We start from the raw sequence: 17476 nt of genomic DNA, 5'->3' as shown, positions 1-17476 counted from the left end.
TTTATGACTCGAAACTTGACACGGACTAGTGATTTATGACTCGAAACTTGACTCGGAATAGTGATTTATGACTCGAAACTTGACTCGGACTAGTGATTTATGACTCGAGACTTGACACGGACTAGTGATTTATGACTCGAAACTTGACTCGGACTAGTGATTTAAGACTCGAGACTTGACTCGGAATAGTGATTTATGACTCGAGACTTGACTCGGACTAGTGATTTATGACTCGAAACTTGACTCGGACTAGTGATTTATGACTCGAAACTTGACACGGATTAGTGATTTATGACTCGAAACTTGACACGGACTAGTGATTTATGACTCGAAACTTGACACGGACTAGTGATTTATGACTCGAAACTTGACTCGGACTAGTGATTTATGACTCGAGACTTGACTCGGACTGGTGAATTATGACTCGAGACTTGACTCGGACTGGTGAATTATGACTCGAGACTTGACTCGGACTAGTGAATTATGACTCGAGACTTGACTCGGACTAGTGATTTATGACTCGAAATTTGACTCGTAATAGTGATTTTTGACTCGAAACTTGACTCGGACTAGTGATTTTTGACTTGAGACATGACTCAGACTAGTGATTTATGACTCAAAACTTGACTCGGACTAGTGATTTTTGACTCGAAACTTGACTCGGACTAATGATTTATGACTCGAGACTTGACTCGGACTAGTGATTTATGACTCGAAACTTGACTCGGACTAGTGATTTATGACTCGAGACTTGACTCGGACTAGTGATTTATGACTCGAAACTTGACTCGGAATAGTGATTTATGACTCGAAACTTGACTCGGACTAGTGATTTATGACTCGAAACTTGACTCGGATTCGTGATTTATGACTCGAAACTTGACTCTGACTAGTGATTTATGACTCGAAACTTGACTCGGACTAGTGATTTATGACTCGAAACTTGACTCTGACTAGTGATTTATGACTCGAAACTTGACTCGGACTAGTGATTTATGACTCGAGACTTGACTCGAACTAGTGATTTATGACTCGAGACTTGACTCGGACTAGAGATTTATGACTCGAAACTTGAGTCGGACTAGTGATTTATGACTCGAGACTTGACTCGAACTAGTGATTTATGACTCGAGACTTGACTCGGACTAGAGATTTATGACTCGAGACTTGACTCGAACTAGTGATTTATGACTCGAGACTTGACTCGGACTAGTGATTTATGACTCGAGACTTGACCCGGACTAGTGATTTATGACTCGAGACTTGACTCGGACTAGTGATTTATGACTCGAGACTTGACTCGGACTAGTGATTTATGACTCGAGACTTGACTCGGACTAGTGATTTATGACTCGAGACTTGACTCGGACTAGTGATTTATGACTTGAAACTTAACTCGGACTAATGATTTATGACTCGAGTTTTGACTCGTACTAGTGATGTGTGACTTGAACTCAGGATTATTTACTAAAGACTCAACTTGACAAAACTCTCTAGAGTCTCACCTCTGACTTTCACATTTCAGCTCTGAAGCTGTAGAAATGATGTTCTGACCTGAGAGTCTCCAGGTGACAGTGTGGACTCTTCAGTCCAGCAGACAGCAGCTCCACTCCTGGATCCTGCAGGTCTTTGTTGTGACTCAGGTCCAGTTGAGTCAGACTAGAGGACGGAGAGCTGAGGACTGAGGACAGAAGTGAACAACTTCTCTCTCTCAGTCGACAGTCGATCAGCCTGTGAAAGAGACGAGTGTCGTCAACAAGTGACTTTTTCTCTATTTTGACTTGAAAGACTTGATTTGAGGAAACACTGAACTCTTTAAATTCATAAGATCATCACATGATTGTGTGAATATTTGAAGACTTTTCTATCAATCAGGATCAACTTGATCAAACACATGAAATAATGATGTTTTCATCAGTTCAACACTTTCCTGACTTTGTTTCATTATTTATAAAAGTGTCACATGATACACAGAGACTGTTGTGAGAGGATTGATGTTGTTTTTATACCAGAAACAAACACAAGAGAAGAAGAAAAACTAAAGTCACAATAGAAATAAATGAATAAAAGTCATGAGAAAAACAAAGATGTTTGTAGATTATTTTTGAAGGTTGTTTATCAATCAATACATCGATCAACTTGTTTTCATCTGGTGACACCTTTTATTTGTGATTCATGAAAATGTCTCAATTGAAGATTTCTATAAAGTTTTCTTTCTATAAAGTTGTTATTTTCTACTTCTAATTATGTTTTCATTCATCAAAGTCTTCAAAGTTTCCCTCCATCATTGTTCAAACATGTGTCGTTTCTTTAAATCTCCAGGTTTCAAATGTTTTCTCTGTATTTCCAGGTTTGAATATGGAGGCCTGCGAGGGTCAAATCAAGAGTTTACTCACCTTTTCATTGATATTTGGAAATAATCTCCTTCCATGTTTCAAGACAATACTTTTGGCAGAGATGGAGACTCGAGTCACACCTATGACTCGTGACTGAGACTCGTTATTTGTGACTCAAGTCAACTGGGACTTATTCATAGTGACTCGACTCATACTAGTTATTTGTGACTCAAGTGTCGACTAGGACTAGTGATTTGTGACTTAAGACTTGACCTAAACTAGTTATTTGTGACTCGAGACCATAATCGTCCTTGTGATTTTGGGCTTGAGAGTCGACTCAGATTCTGGATCTGTTACTTGAGACTTGACTCGGACTAGTTATTTGTCTCTTCAGTGTTCACTGGGACTAGGAATGTGTGACTTGATATGAGAATTAACTTTAACTTGTGATTCAAGAGTCGACTCCTACTAGTTACTTGTGACTCAAGCTCTGAAGCTGTAGAAATGATGTTCTGACCTGAGAGTCTCCAGGTGACAGTGTGGACTCTTCAGTCCAGCAGACAGCAGCTCCACTCCTGGATCCTTCAGGTCGTTGTAACTCAGGTCCAGTTGAGTCAGACTAGAGGACGGAGAGCTGAGGACTGAGGACAGAAGTGAACAACTTCTCTCTGTCAGTTTACAGTCTCTCAGCCTGAAAAAAATGAAACAGGAAATCAAACGTTGATGTTTATATCTTCAGAGATGTTCCAATGATCCACTTACAGAACTTTATGTGAAGCTTGAACCATCGGCAGAAGCCTCTCAAGAACCTCCTCTGAAGCAGAGTATTTCTTCAGGTCAAACTCGTCCAGATGTTCCTCTGAGGACAGTAGGATGAAGGCCAGGGTGGACCATTGAGCAGGAGACAGTTGATCTGTGGAGAGACGTCCTGATCTCAGCTGCTGTTGAACCTCCTCCACCAGAGAAGTGTCCTTCACTTCATTCAGACAGTGGAACAGGTTGATGATTCTCTCTGGAGACACATTCTCACTGATCTTCTTCTTGATGAGCTTTGCTGTGTCCTGATTGGTCCAAGAGCTTCTTCCTGTTTGTTTCAATAAACCTGTCAGGAGACTCTGGCTGGTCTGCAGAGAAAGACCCAGAAGGAAGCGCAGGAACAAGTCCAGATGTCCATTTGGACTTTCTACAGCATCATTGATTTCTTTCTGGTAGAACTTTTCTATGTCAACGATTCTTGACTGCAGGTTGACTTCAGAGTTGAAGAACTTCTGGTGAACATGAAGAGCAGCCAGAAACTCCTGAAGACTCAGGTGGATGAAGCAGAACATCTGGTCCTGGTACAGTCCTCTCTCCTCTCTGAAGATCTGAGTGAAGACTCCTGAGTGAAGTGAAGCAGCTGTGATGTCGATGTCACTCTCTGTCAGGTCTGATTCATAGAAGACCAAGTTTCCTTTCTTCAGGTGCTCAAAAGCCAGTTTTCCCAGAGACTCCATCATCTTGCTGCTCTCAGGATCCCAAACTGTGTCTGTCCAAGCTGCTCCATGGGACTTCAGCTTCTTGACTTTGGACAGAACCACCAGGAAGTAGATGAACATCTCAGTCAGGGTGTTGGGCAGCTGTCCTGTGTCTCCGCTCTTCAACATGTCCTCCAGAACTGTGGCAGTGATCCAGCAGAAGATCGGGATGTGACACATGATGTGGAGGCTTCGGGAGGTCTTGATGTGAGAGATGATGGTGCTGGTCTGCTCCTCATCACTGGACCTCTTCCTGAAGTACTCCTCCTTCTGGGGGTCAGTGAACCCTCTGACCTCTGTCACCATGTCCACACACTCAGGAGGGATCTGATTGGCTGCTGCAGGTCGTGTGGTCATCCAGAGACGAGCTGAGGGAAGAAGATTCCCTCTGATGAGGTTTGTCAGGAGGACGTCTACTGAGGTGGACTCTGTAGCTGCTGTGAGGACCCGACTGTTGAGGAAGTCCAGAGGGAGTCGACACTCGTCCAGACCGTCAAGGATGAACAGAACCTGGACTTCTTCAAAGCTGCTGAGATCTTTGGTTTCAGGAAAGAAAAGATGAACAAGTTCCACCAAACTCAACTTCTTCTCTTTCAGCAGGTTCAGCTCTCTGAAGGTGAAAGGAAACATGAAGTGGAAGTTCTGGTGGGCTTTGCCTTCAGTCCAGTCCAGAGTGACCTTCTGTGTCAGGAGGGTCTTCCCAATGCCAGCCACGCCCTTCGTCAGCAGGCTCCTGATTGGTGGGTCTCTCTCAGGTGAGGCTTTAAAGAGGTCTTCTTGTCTGATGGTGGTTTCTGGTCTGGTCTGGTTCCTGGTGGCTGCTTCGATCTGTCGGACCTCGTGCTCCTGGTTGACCTGGTCTGTGCCCCCCTCAGTGATGTAGAGCTCCGTGTAGATCTGATTCAGAGGAGCAGAGTTTCCTGCTTTAGCGACCCCCTCAGACACACTGTGGAACTTCTTCTTCAGGCTCTTCTTCAGCCGTCGTTGACACTTTCCTGCACGACTTCCTGAAGAAGAGAAGTCACAAGATTCTAGAAGCTGAAGATCAATCTTCTCATCAGCTGCAGGAATTTCAATCTCAAATGTTCTAATAGATTCAAGACTTCATTTTCAGCAGGTTGAAGGTTCAAATCCTCTTACTTCCCCACAGAAGACCAGCAAGCTCCTCCTGCTTCATGCTCCTCAGGAGGTTCTGGATGATCTTCAGGAAAGCTTCTCTGCTGCTCCTCATCTGCTCCTCTTCACACTTCAACTCCTCCTCTTCCTCATCATCCAGGTGTTTCTGCTCACCTGGTCTGAGAAACTTCTTCACTCTCTCCAGTTCCTCATTCACCAGGGCCATGACCTTGTCCTCCAGCAGCTGAAACACAAACATGTGACTTGATCATGTGACCTACAGAGGTCACCAGAGGTATGTCTCAGTCTCAGGACCAGAGAGTCTGAGTCACATTCAAATCTCATCTTCTCTCTAAAACTAAACAAGAGTCTCAGCCACACCAGACCTTCTACTTCATGTATGAAGCTGACAGGTGGAGTTGTCCAGGATCAGAGCTTCATGAAGCAGCAGAAGCAGCTGACTGGTGAGTTAGCAGCTGTTGTAGTCAGCAGGTGAGGCTGAAGACTTGAACGTACCTGAAGTGTGGAGTCCACATCTGTCTGATGCTGCTGGACACACTGGAGACTGAGAACATCCGAGACCTGCTGATCCTCTCTGTGAAGAACATCAGGCCGTCAATAAGTTCTGTCTACTTCTACAAGGACACCAATGATCTGAGCAAGACTCTGACTCTTCCATGTGCAGACCACCTAAGATAGAATCTTCCACATTCATGGAAAACCAGGTGAAACACAAGTTTGTCTCACACTTCAGTCGTGATTTCATTCTCATGGCTGCAGTTTGTTGCTTCTTCTCTTGTGAGTCGACTTTCCTCCACGACTGTCTGCAGCACTTTTGACGAGCAGTTCGTGAAGCTCAATAAAAGAGAAGTTTTGAGCTGCATTGACTCATGAACATCTTCAGTTGAAGTCACCAAGAGTCACTAACTGCTGATAGAAACACACACAGCTGTGAGTGAAAGAATGATTGTTGAGGATCAACTAACAGTCTTTGACGACTCAAACATTCCCTCAATCATTGAATCAGTGACTCTTAAATCACTTGAAGTATTTTCTCTTATCAGTGACCTTCATCTGAGGCGCTCATATGATCCACGTGAATGTTGCATCACAAGAAAAACACTCAAATCAAACTTGACTTTTGATGAATATTTCATCACGTTTGTTGTGTGTCAAGTTTCACATACTTCAGGTGGAGGAGAAGAAAAGTAGTTGCACTATTTAGAATTCTTCTTCTTGACTCAACAACTGAAGAGACTGTTGGTCGTCACATGATACAAACTTCTTCAACAACAGATGGAATGATCCAGTGAAATGAATTCACTGTATTTGACATCAAGTTGTGGATTTCTTCATGAGTCCAACAGCACCTGTCTGTCCCACAGCAGCTGCACATGCAATATTCTGTGGTGAATGTAAAATAAACATTCAATTGAAATACTGCAAACACTGCCATTAATTCTCTCCCTCTCTGTCTCTCTTTCACCACCAGTTTCCACTGCTTCGATGATGACACCCAGCTCTACCTTCCATGCAAACCCAACTCGTCACTTCCACCCCCACACTGGAACTCTCTCTCCCTCTTTACAGCTCAGCTCAAAACCACCTGTATTGTGTGATTGTATTGTATTGTGTGATTTTATTGTATTTGTGATTTTCTTGTGCAGCGACCTTGAGTCTCCTGAGAGGTGGTTTTAAATAAGATTTATTATTATTATTATTTTCTTCTTCCTCTCATGTGTATAGATATACTGTATAGTTTTCTCTGCATATTTAAATAACCACTAGATGTTCTCATGTTGCTCCTGTTGTCTCTCACCTCTGATGCTTCTGTTCACCTTTGAAGTTAATTATTCTTCCTATAGACCTGTCACTCTTCAGAGACACACAGAATATTTATTTTCGGTGATGGCATGACTGTCAGCTGAGACTGGGACTTTTTAAACAATGTTTTACAGCGTGACACAGCAAGTTTTTTTATGGGGGACAACGGCGATCCGAGGGTGTGAACAACAGAATCAAGCATTGGTGATTGTTCTGTCAGACAGTCGAGACCAAGCGTCCAGAGCAGAGTTAAAGAGTTTGGCGGTATTGCGCAACTCGCGCAACAACTTGTTGACGTCTCACAGCTGACAGGATCGCCAACACCACCTGAAGCCGGTTAGCTGGATAAGCTAACCAACCACCTCCAAGTCCCCTCGACTAGGAACCCGCGCCGATCCACCAGATGCTCAGGTACCTTTTTATTTACTGGCTTTGCGAAGCGAAGCGGCCTCATCGTTTTTGGACTCAACGCACCCGAGCGACGATTCAGGCCTGCAACGTTTATTTTGAATACTGATGGACAAACTGGTGACTATTTTGAGTTTGCACTGCTTTATCAAGTCACATCTTTAGTTTAAATTGATTGTGGGGTTTTGTGTGCCTTTGTCTATTATAAGTAAATTGGCGAATTCGGGGTCCTGCATTCTACTAGGTAGAGCAGGATCGCTACACACCCTTAACAGCCGCCATCTTAGTGACGTAGATGAAGCTAAACTGAAGCTACGTCACTGACGACGCATCTTTGGAGCAGATACCGACGTAAATGTCTAGAGAAAACACTCATTTTACCACAAAACAACAGTAATCAATTTTCAAAAAAGTGCTGTCAAGTGTCGTTGATAGTGTTCTAACAGGCCTGGATGCTTTAACAGTTTTTTCTCCCGACAACAGCCAGGCCGAAAAATAAAAAACACTGAACACTGCAAAAAATCACGAGACACTTCCTCACCTTAATCACATGCAATATTCTGTGGTGAATGTAAAACAAATATTTAAGTGCAATACTGCAAACACTGCTTTAATTCTCTCCCTCTCTGTCTCTCTTTCCTTCTTCCTCTCATGTGTAAAGATATACTGTATAGTTTTCTCTGCATATTTAAATAACTACTAGATGTTCTCATGTTGCTCCTGTTGTCTCTCACCTCTGATGCTTCTGTTCACCTTTGAAGTTAATTATTCTTCTCATAGACCCGTCACTCTTCAGAGACACACAGCTGGGAGCAGGTCCAGGTCCAGGTCCAGGTCCAGGTCCAGGTCCAGGTCCAGGTCCAGGTCCAGGTCCAGGTCCAGGTTCAGCAGATGTATGTAGCTTTGATCTGAACACACACAAATAGCAAGTTTTCCTTGTGTTGCCCTTTTGTTTTTGTGAGCCAGTGAGCGGAGAAGATCATCGAGACACCATTCCCCCCCATCAGGACGTTGCAAAATCTCGCTGCCTGAACAGAGCCTACAGGATTCTGTCTGACCCCAACCACCCCCTCTATGGACCGTTCTCTCTCCTGGCATCTGGCAGAAGGTTCCGCAGTATCCGCTGCGTAACAGAAAGATTTAGCAACAGCTTCTTCCCTCCGGCCATCAGACTGCTGAATGCAATATAACTTCCAGCAATGCACTATTTAATACGTAATTTATTTGTTCTATTTATATTTATATTGCACTATTTTCAGCCAGGCCGAAAAATAAAAAACACTGAACACTGCAAAAAATCACGAGACAATACCTCACCTTAATCACATGCAATGTAAAACAAATATTTAATTGCAATACTGCAAACACTGCAATTAATTCTCTCCCTCTCTTTTCTTCTTCCTCTCATGTGTATAGATATACTGTATAGTTTTCTCTGCATATTTAAATAACTACTAGATGTTCTCATGTTGCTCCTGTTGTCTCTCACCTCTGATGCTTCTGTTCACCTTTGAATTCAATATCTCTTCCCATAGACACGTCACTCTTCAGAGACACGCAGCTGGGAGCAGGTCCAGGTCCAGGTCCAGGTCCAGGTCCAGGTCCAGGTCCAGGTCCAGGTCCAGGTCCAGGTCCAGGTCCAGGTCCAGGTCCAGGTCCAGGTCCAGGTCCAGCAGATGTACGTAGCTTTGATCTGAACACACACAAGTAGCAGTAAGAAAATGTTTCCAGTATTTGAAGGTGTGATGCGTTACGACCTCCACTGATCAGATTTAGCCTCTAACAGAAAAGGTGAGCTCCAAGTACCGTAACTTTGGTTGTTTTGTTTGGATGTTTTAAAAACCTAACTTTAAAAACCTAACTCATTGTTGCAAAATGATGAGATTTTTGCTCGGCCTACTTGCCCATGAGTGGCTTTTCCTTGTGTTGCCCTTTTGTTTCTGTGAGCCAGTATTTAAGTTGATTATTATTATTATTATTATTATTATTCAAAAGTGTTAAAACTAAGATGTGTTATTCCTTTTTTTTCTTATTTCTTTTGGAATAGAGGGGAGATTCATCAACGAACGCATGTCACTCGCACGGTTGCACAAGGTGAAAGTAAGTGGTCCACACGTGTCACTTGTCCGTGAGCGGTTGCGCGCATCGTACGTGGTAAGTGAGTTATATGTGCTTTTAATGTACGATCCCAGTGCGATTGTTGTTACACGTTATTGTACGGATGTCCCAATTAGCAGTGTGCAAAAATGTAGTGCGCAATGAGCACTCAACTGTGCACTCAAATGGCCGGAAAATTGAGTGTGGATCGATTCCACCTGTAACCCACTGTTTACACTGAGTGATGTGCTTTGTGTTGTGCTTGATTTAAATGTATTATATTCAAATGATGAACCCTTTAACTTATCATTGAATATTTATTTTCGGTGATGGCATGACTGTCAGCTGAGACTGGGACTTTTTAAACAATGTTTTACAGCATGACACAGCGAGTTTTTGATGGAGGACAACGGCGATCCGAGGGTGTGAACAACAGAATCAAGCATTGGTGATTGTTCTGTCAGACAGTCGAGACCAAGCGTCCAGAGCAGAGTTAAAGAGTTTGGCGGCGTTGCGCAACTCGCGTAACAACTTGTTGACGTCTCACAGCTGACAGGATCGCCAACACCACCTGAAGCCGGTTAGCTGGATAAGCTAACCAACCACCTCCAAGTCCCCTCGACTAGGAACCCGCGCCGATCCACCAGATGCTCAGGTACCTTTTTATTTACTGGCTTTGCGAAGCGAAGCGGCCTCATCGTTTTTGGACTCAACGCGCCCGAGCGACGATTCAGGCCTGCAACGTTTATTTTGAATACTGATGGACAAACTGGTGACTATTTTGAGTTTGCACTGCTTTATCAAGTCACATCTTTAGTTTAAATTGATTGTGGGGTTTTGTGTGCCTTTGTCTATTATAAGTAAATTGGCGAATTCGGGGTCCTGCATTCTACTAGGTAGAGCAGGATCGCTACACACCCTTAACAGCCGCCATCTTAGTGACGTAGATGAAGCTAAACTGAAGCTAGGTCACTGACGACGCATCTTTGGAGCAGATACCGACGTAAATGTCTAGAGAAAACACTCATTTTACCACAAAACAACAGTAATCAATTTTCAAAAAAGTGCTGTCAAGTGTCGTTGATAGTGTTCTAACAGGCCTGGATGCTTTAACAGTTTTTTCTCCCGACAACAGCCAGGCGGAAAAATAAAAAACACTGAACACTGCAAAAAATCACGAGACACTTCCTCACCTTAATCACATGCAATATTCTGTGGTGAATGTAAAACAAATATTTAAGTGCAATACTGCAAACACTGCTTTAATTCTCTCCCTCTCTGTCTCTCTTTCCTTCTTCCTCTCATGTGTAAAGATATACTGTATAGTTTTCTCTGCATATTTAAATAACTACTAGATGTTCTCATGTTGCTCCTGTTGTCTCTCACCTCTGATGCTTCTGTTCACCTTTGAAGTCAACATATCTTCCCATAGACACGTCACTCTTCAGAGAAACACAGCTGGGAGCAGGTCCAGGTCCAGGTCCAGGTCCAGGTCCAGGTCCAGCAGATGTACGTAGCTTTGATCTGAAAACACACAAGTTTCAGTGAGAAAATGATTCCAGTATTTGAAGGTCTGACAGGAGAAGTGATCTTCTCACCTCTGAGCTCTGGTCTGACTGTCATGGTCTTCACCCTGAAGTTTTTTAGAGGGAGGATCTTCCTCCTCTGTGTCCACACCTGCACACAAACACAACAGCATCATGGATCTGAATGTTTGAGTCACTTGTTTAAACACAACATTCTTTGTTCCACTTCAATTTGTTTTATTTCTTTTTTGCATGTTTTCATTTATTCAATCAACACATTATCACGATGAAGATTCATTTATTCACCTCACGACCAAACTGTTGATTCATTCATTCACCTCACGACCAAACTGTTGATTCATTCATTCACCTCACGACCACACTCTTGATTCATTTATTCACCTCACGCCCAAACTGTTGATTCATTCATTCACCTCACGACCACACTCTTGATTCATTTATTCACCTCACGACCAAACTGTTGATTCATTCATTCACCTCACGACCACACTCTTGATTCATTCATTCACCTCACGACCAAACTGTTGATTCATTCATTCACCTCACGACCACACTCTTGATTCATTCATTCACCTCACGACCAAACTGTTGATTCATTCATTCACCTCACGACCACACTCTTGATTCATTTATTCACCTCACGACCAAACTGTTGATTCATTCATTCACCTCACGACCACACTCTTGATTCATTCATTCACCTCACGACCAAACTGTTGATTCATTCATTCACCTCACGACCACACTCTTGATTCATTTATTCACCTCACGACCAAACTGTTGATTCATTCATTCACCTCACGACCACACTCTTGATTAATTTATTCACCTCACGACCAAACTGTTGATTCATTCATTCACCTCACGACCACACTCTTGATTCATTCATTCACCTCACGACCAAACTGTTGATTCATTCATTCACCTCACGACCACACTCTTGATTCATTCATTCACCTCACGACCAAACTGTTGATTCATTCATTCACCTCACGACCACACTCTTGATTCATTTATTCACCTCACGACCAAACTGTTGATTCATTCATTCACCTCACGACCACACTCTTGATTCATTCATTCACCTCACGACCAAACTGTTGATTCATTCATTCATCTCACGACCACACACTTGATTCATTCATTCACCTCACGACCACACGCTTGATTCATTCATTCACCTCCCGACCAGACTCTTGATTCATTCATTCACCTCACGACCACACTCTTGATTCATTCATTCACCTCAAGACCACAGTTTTGGTTCATTTATTCACCTCACGACCACACTCTTGGTTAATTCATTCACCTCACGACCACACTCTTGATTCATTTATTCACCTCACGACCACACTCTTGATTAATTCATTCACCTCACGACCAAACTGTTGATTCATTCATTCATCTCACGACCACACTCTTGATTCATTCATTCACCTCACGACCACACTCTTGATTCATTCATTCACCTCCTGACCAGACTCTTGATTCATTCATTCACCTCACGACCACACTCTTGATTCATTCATTCACCTCACGACCACACTCTTGATTCATTTATTCACCTCACAACCACACTCTTGATTAATTCATTCACCTCAAGGCCACAATCTTGATTCATTCATTCACCTCACGACCACACTTTTGATTCATTTATTCACCTCAAGGCCACAATCTTGATTCATTCATTCACTTCACGACCACACTCTTGATTCATTCATTCACTCTTGCTGGGCAGACATGATAGATTGTAGACGGTGAGAAAGTCACTGACCTGTGAGCAGCTCTCTGCTCTGAAGACTTGTGTCCATGTTTGTAGATGAAACTTCCAGGTGAGCTCAGCTCCTTCTGATCCAGACTCAGGGAAACACTGATCGATGAAAACGCCCGTGAGTGAGGGGGTGTGTCCTGTCAGAGACCAACAGTGCAACATTGTTTGTTGATTCACACGGTTACAATATGAAAACAAAACATTTACCACGAGGGTCAAGACGTCTCTGTTTTACACTTTTTTGTCAAAATGTTCAAGTAGAGGAAAGAATCCAGGAGTGGTCACGAGAGCTTCAACATGAGGGCCATTGAGATTAATAATCTAATCCACCCCGATATTAATGTATTTTTAATTTAACCCCATCACTGTCTTTGTAAAATAGATGTACTTTATTGATTAATTTTAACAAAATACCATAGCAGACATTGATATAAACCCAGTATTATCATTTCAAGTACAAAAGTGAAATAGTGGACGTCATTAAAATAGATAAAACACACTTCTACTCTTACACTCAATGTGACTCTTATATGGAGGTTCACAGCAAACTAAACTCTCCTCTGAACCACATCCTTCAAGAACAGGCACCAGAGTAAAGTTAGTCAAATGGTGGATATTGGACATATATTCAATGCACCAGATCGGAGTCTCTCACTTGAAGCACTTCTACTTCAGTACGTGTCAGTTAGGGACCGTCAACAAATTCAATGTCATTTTTGTAATATCATTTTTCAATTGCTTCCTAGAAATGTGACCTATTGATGTCAGATCAACTTTAAATCTTAGGGGGACACATGATACATAAAGATGACTGACTTATATTACAGCAAGATTAATAACTTGTATTCATTAATATTAGTAATGTTTCCAATATTTCCTCAAAAACGACAAGAAAATGTTTTCTGCAATTAGGGCTTGGACTCACTAGTAATTGGCGGGGTTCGAATTTAACCGTGGCAACCACGTAACTTGCCGCGACCGTCCTCCACATTTGCCGTAATGCCCTGAAAAATATACCTGAGCAACAAGTTGCCGTGAGCGCCCTTGGTTTTTAATTTGTTAATAAATACTGGTAGCGTTATTGTTTTGTCGAATGAACATAATTAAGTCGACCCGACTTGACTGTAATTTAACATTTTCAACTGTTCAAAATCTAACGGTAAAAGGTAAACAACATGGGTTCAGCCATTTTGGAAGCTTGTATCAAAGGTCAACCGACGACAGAAACAGTGAACGGCTCCGAGTGATACACTCGTTACATCAGCGTCTCCAAGGAGGTCAGGAGGTCAATGTTGGTCGGGCAGCCAACTTGAAAATGCCGAGCAAGGAAAGGGTGAAAAAAGGAAAGACGAGGAATTACAGGCTGTTGGGGGAAAAAATGTAGCAAAATACACAACTTGTTTAGGTTTATTTCATTGTTTCAAAGTATTTAGTGGTTCGTTTGCCCTCGAAACTTGCTTCCTAAACCTGTCGATGTAGTTTATGTGTGTGTTTATTTTGATTCGTGGCTGTCAGCGACAAAGTGTGTAACATACGTGGATTTTAATACTTTTTGTAAACATTGAATACAAGCTGCACATGAAAACTATAATATTTATGGTATGATAATTGCATGGTGTTTTATATATTTGTTTATAATTTCCTCTACAATATATCTATATCTACATCTACATCTATACATATAGATATATTGAGGAACTTCGTGAATATTTGTTGTAATACATATTTGTTATAAATGAATAATTACTAGCAGTATTAGCACAAGATGTTAATGCATAGCTGATATGCTAAAATGATCTTATGTCAAACCCGAGTGCATTATTTAAAAATGTTATTGCATTATTTGTTGTAAGTAAAATAAATGACTAAAGAAATATATATTGAAGTTGTCATTTTACTTTTTTGTTGTTTTCAATAGGTGTTAACAAGAGCATGATATACTGTATATATATCTATAGATATATATAGATATATATATATATATATATATCTATATATATCTATAGATATATATAGATATAGATATATATATATATCTATATATACACACATTAGCTTTGGTGCCGCTACTTCGAAAGAAATGTTTGCGTTGGTGCCCTAAAACGTGTACTCTTCTTTAAGGCAACACTTTGACTTTGGCCTTGACCTTAAAAAGTTTAAATTCAAAGCCTGATTTGGACTTGAGGATCGGCACACACCCATGCTGGGGCCGGTTTCATATTAAAGTAAAATTCATGTTACTTTGGATTAGAAGTTCTCAGCTGTACTTCAGATCGTTCCTACACACTGAGGAAAACAAAACAAATCCTCACATGATGCCAGCAAGTCTCCATTCAAAGACGAGATCTGCGACAAAGTCACGAGTTAAGCCGAGTCGAGAAATCTTCTATCATGATATGGATGATCTTATATCACCATTAGATTTACCACGATATAGATTTTCAGAGAATAATATACAAATATTGTCCAACATACACAGAAACTGCTACATTTTTCTCTCCCTGTGTTTGAAACCATGTTGTCATGGTTAATGTCAGTAGTGGATACAAATACTAGTACATTAGATACTTCAATACCATTTCTTAACTGTGTTTAAAGAAAAACACACAGTACTTTTTAGTTCACAACTTTAATAACAATAACAATCAATTTTATTATGTTTCTTTCTTTATCTTTACAATATTTATTCCTTTATCTTTATCACTGTTTTATGTGACGTGTGCAGATACAGTATATTTATCTTTATGAGATGTATTTATTTATCTGTCATTTAATGTTTGTTTGTTTTATTGTTTTATTTAAGCACACTTGACATACTTGGTGTTTTCAAATGAACAATACTTTGAAACTGTGATTTAAGAAGTAACAATACCTGTAACTTATAGTTTTCCTAACATTCTCTGTTGTTCCTCCTCCCCCGGTTTGCAAGATGGAAAGTATGTCATTTGACATGCGAGTCATTCAGAGGCAGTAGGTGCAGTTTTTGACCACAAACATTGTAACAGAGACACATTAATTGAGTCCGTAAATCAACGTATGCATGTCCATCAAATATAATGTTACTATCCTGGTGTACAATAGCTCATGCTTTACACAGAAACTCTCATTTCAAATGGTTTAATTGAGGCAAACATTTTTAAAGGTGACACTTTTTTCCCGATTTAGGTGACATTTAAGACTGCACAGTATTATATGTTCAATACATGGTTCTCAGTGAAATTTAGACAAATGAATACATATTTTTCAAATGTAAAGCATGGAAGTATCTTGTATTTACCACTGTATAGAATTCTGCAACACTTCTGCTTGCGATGATGATCACATGTCAATGCTGACGAAGTCTCCACAGATGAGAACATCAGACAAAAATACAAATGTGTTGATACACTTCCTCACAGTAAAGAGAAAGACAAGTTTGCGTCTGGTTTATTTACAATCTCCGTCCTCTAACTGCTTTGTTATCGTTTTATCCTCGTCTCTGAGAAGCTTATGAACTCTCACCCAGCTGGGTGTAGTTCACTTCCTATAGAGGTGTGGATCCCCACCGCACTTCCTCCTTTTTAACTCGGCAGAGAAGCTCCTGACAGTGAAAAGATCACAGTGGAATGTAATGATGGCGAATAAATATTTACAATCTTATAACATCAGGTACAGCAGAACCTGACGTCAACGATACAAGACAAATCAACTACATTAAGGCTCAATAATATAAATAATAACAAAGTTTACAGGTTTTCTGTCATTGATTCCTTTTCCTTTTAAAAAGAATGATCTTCGTCTCTTTTTCAAACATTATTAGAGACAAACAAACAAACCCATGACTTTGATTCAGTTCAATCATGGAACACAGATAAAGTTAGTTTAATCCCATCAAATATAAAGACAAGTTAAAAGTGACGTGAACACGGAGAACAGAATAATAACAGATACAAATACACCGTAAATATCTTGATTTATGACACTCGGAACATGACATTAGATGAAGTTCACTTACTTTGACTTTCGTTTTGTCCAAGAACCAGGATGTTCACTTCTGTGGATTAATGTTGTTGTTTTGTCGCTTTTGTTGTGAGTTCGTCGATCACCGAAGTTGTTCCGTGTTTTATTTGTTAGTTTTTGTTGTTAATACACTAAAAATACACCGAGATTCTTCTTTAAACGTGTATCTGATGCGATCATATTACTAACTGCGTAGCAGTGAGCGACACAAGTTAGTGTTCATCACACAGCTCCCGTTCCGGTTACTCATTTTCAAAATAAAACGGTTTTACTTTGAAACCGGAAACTATGTCACGAACCAACCCGCGCAGAAATGATCAGCGACATATGATGTAAAGACTCGGACAAAGACTAGTCTGGAGCGAATATCTGTCCAACGTCCAACATGTGACTCGTTTTGAACAGAACAGTGTTGAATTGAACAGGACTTAATGCAAGGAAGTGTGAAAGTGAAATATGTTCAAACAAGACAAGAAAACAAGAATAATACTAAGATATCATCAGATACATACTCTGGATACAGTACACAATACTTCTACTTACTTCTACTGCCACTCAAAAGGATGGAAACCAACAGATGGATGATGAATGTTGTTCTCAAAACACGAACGGATGTCACTGCAGCGACAGAGAAAGTGAAAGTACTTCTGAAATCTTCTTCTATAGCAGTTAAAGGTGCACCAGCACCACCTGCTGGTACAGAGTGTCATTTCACTTTTACTTTACTAGTAGATCATCATTGAAGGCGCCGACGAGGACGGCTGCCTCTTCCAGTAGCTCCGCAGCAATTTCTATAATTTTCTGTTTTTTATTAATTTTTTACTATAATCTTTTTAAATGGATACTTTTGAACATGGAAAGAAT

At 40.9% G+C, this 17476-nt stretch overlaps 1 protein-coding gene across 1 annotated transcript in view; it reads right to left on the bottom strand.

Moving 5' to 3' along the window:
* Positions 1 to 17236, bottom strand: part of LOC148083117 (NACHT, LRR and PYD domains-containing protein 3-like) — a 35487-nt gene extending 18251 nt beyond the window's left edge. Inside the window, exons 1-9 of the mRNA XM_087786253.1 lie at positions 16608 to 17236; positions 12617 to 12750; positions 10894 to 10972; positions 10682 to 10819; positions 5483 to 5561; positions 4991 to 5210; positions 3099 to 4857; positions 2854 to 3027; positions 1555 to 1731 (exon numbers count right to left, since the gene is read on the bottom strand). Of these exons, the coding sequence (XP_087642379.1) occupies positions 1555 to 1731; positions 2854 to 3027; positions 3099 to 4857; positions 4991 to 5210; positions 5483 to 5561; positions 10682 to 10819; positions 10894 to 10972; positions 12617 to 12653 (2663 nt within the window). The 5' untranslated portion in view covers positions 12654 to 12750; positions 16608 to 17236. The remainder of the gene's footprint in view (positions 1 to 1554; positions 1732 to 2853; positions 3028 to 3098; positions 4858 to 4990; positions 5211 to 5482; positions 5562 to 10681; positions 10820 to 10893; positions 10973 to 12616; positions 12751 to 16607) is intronic.
* Positions 17237 to 17476: the final 240 nt, after the last annotated feature.

This window comes from Callionymus lyra, chromosome 3 (genome assembly GCF_982586985.1).
Source record: "Callionymus lyra chromosome 3, fCalLyr1.hap1.1, whole genome shotgun sequence".
NCBI classification, from domain to species: Eukaryota; Metazoa; Chordata; class Actinopteri; order Syngnathiformes; family Callionymidae; genus Callionymus; species Callionymus lyra.
Note: the sequence above shows the minus strand (reverse complement) of the source record. Positions and strands in the feature narration are given on the sequence as shown.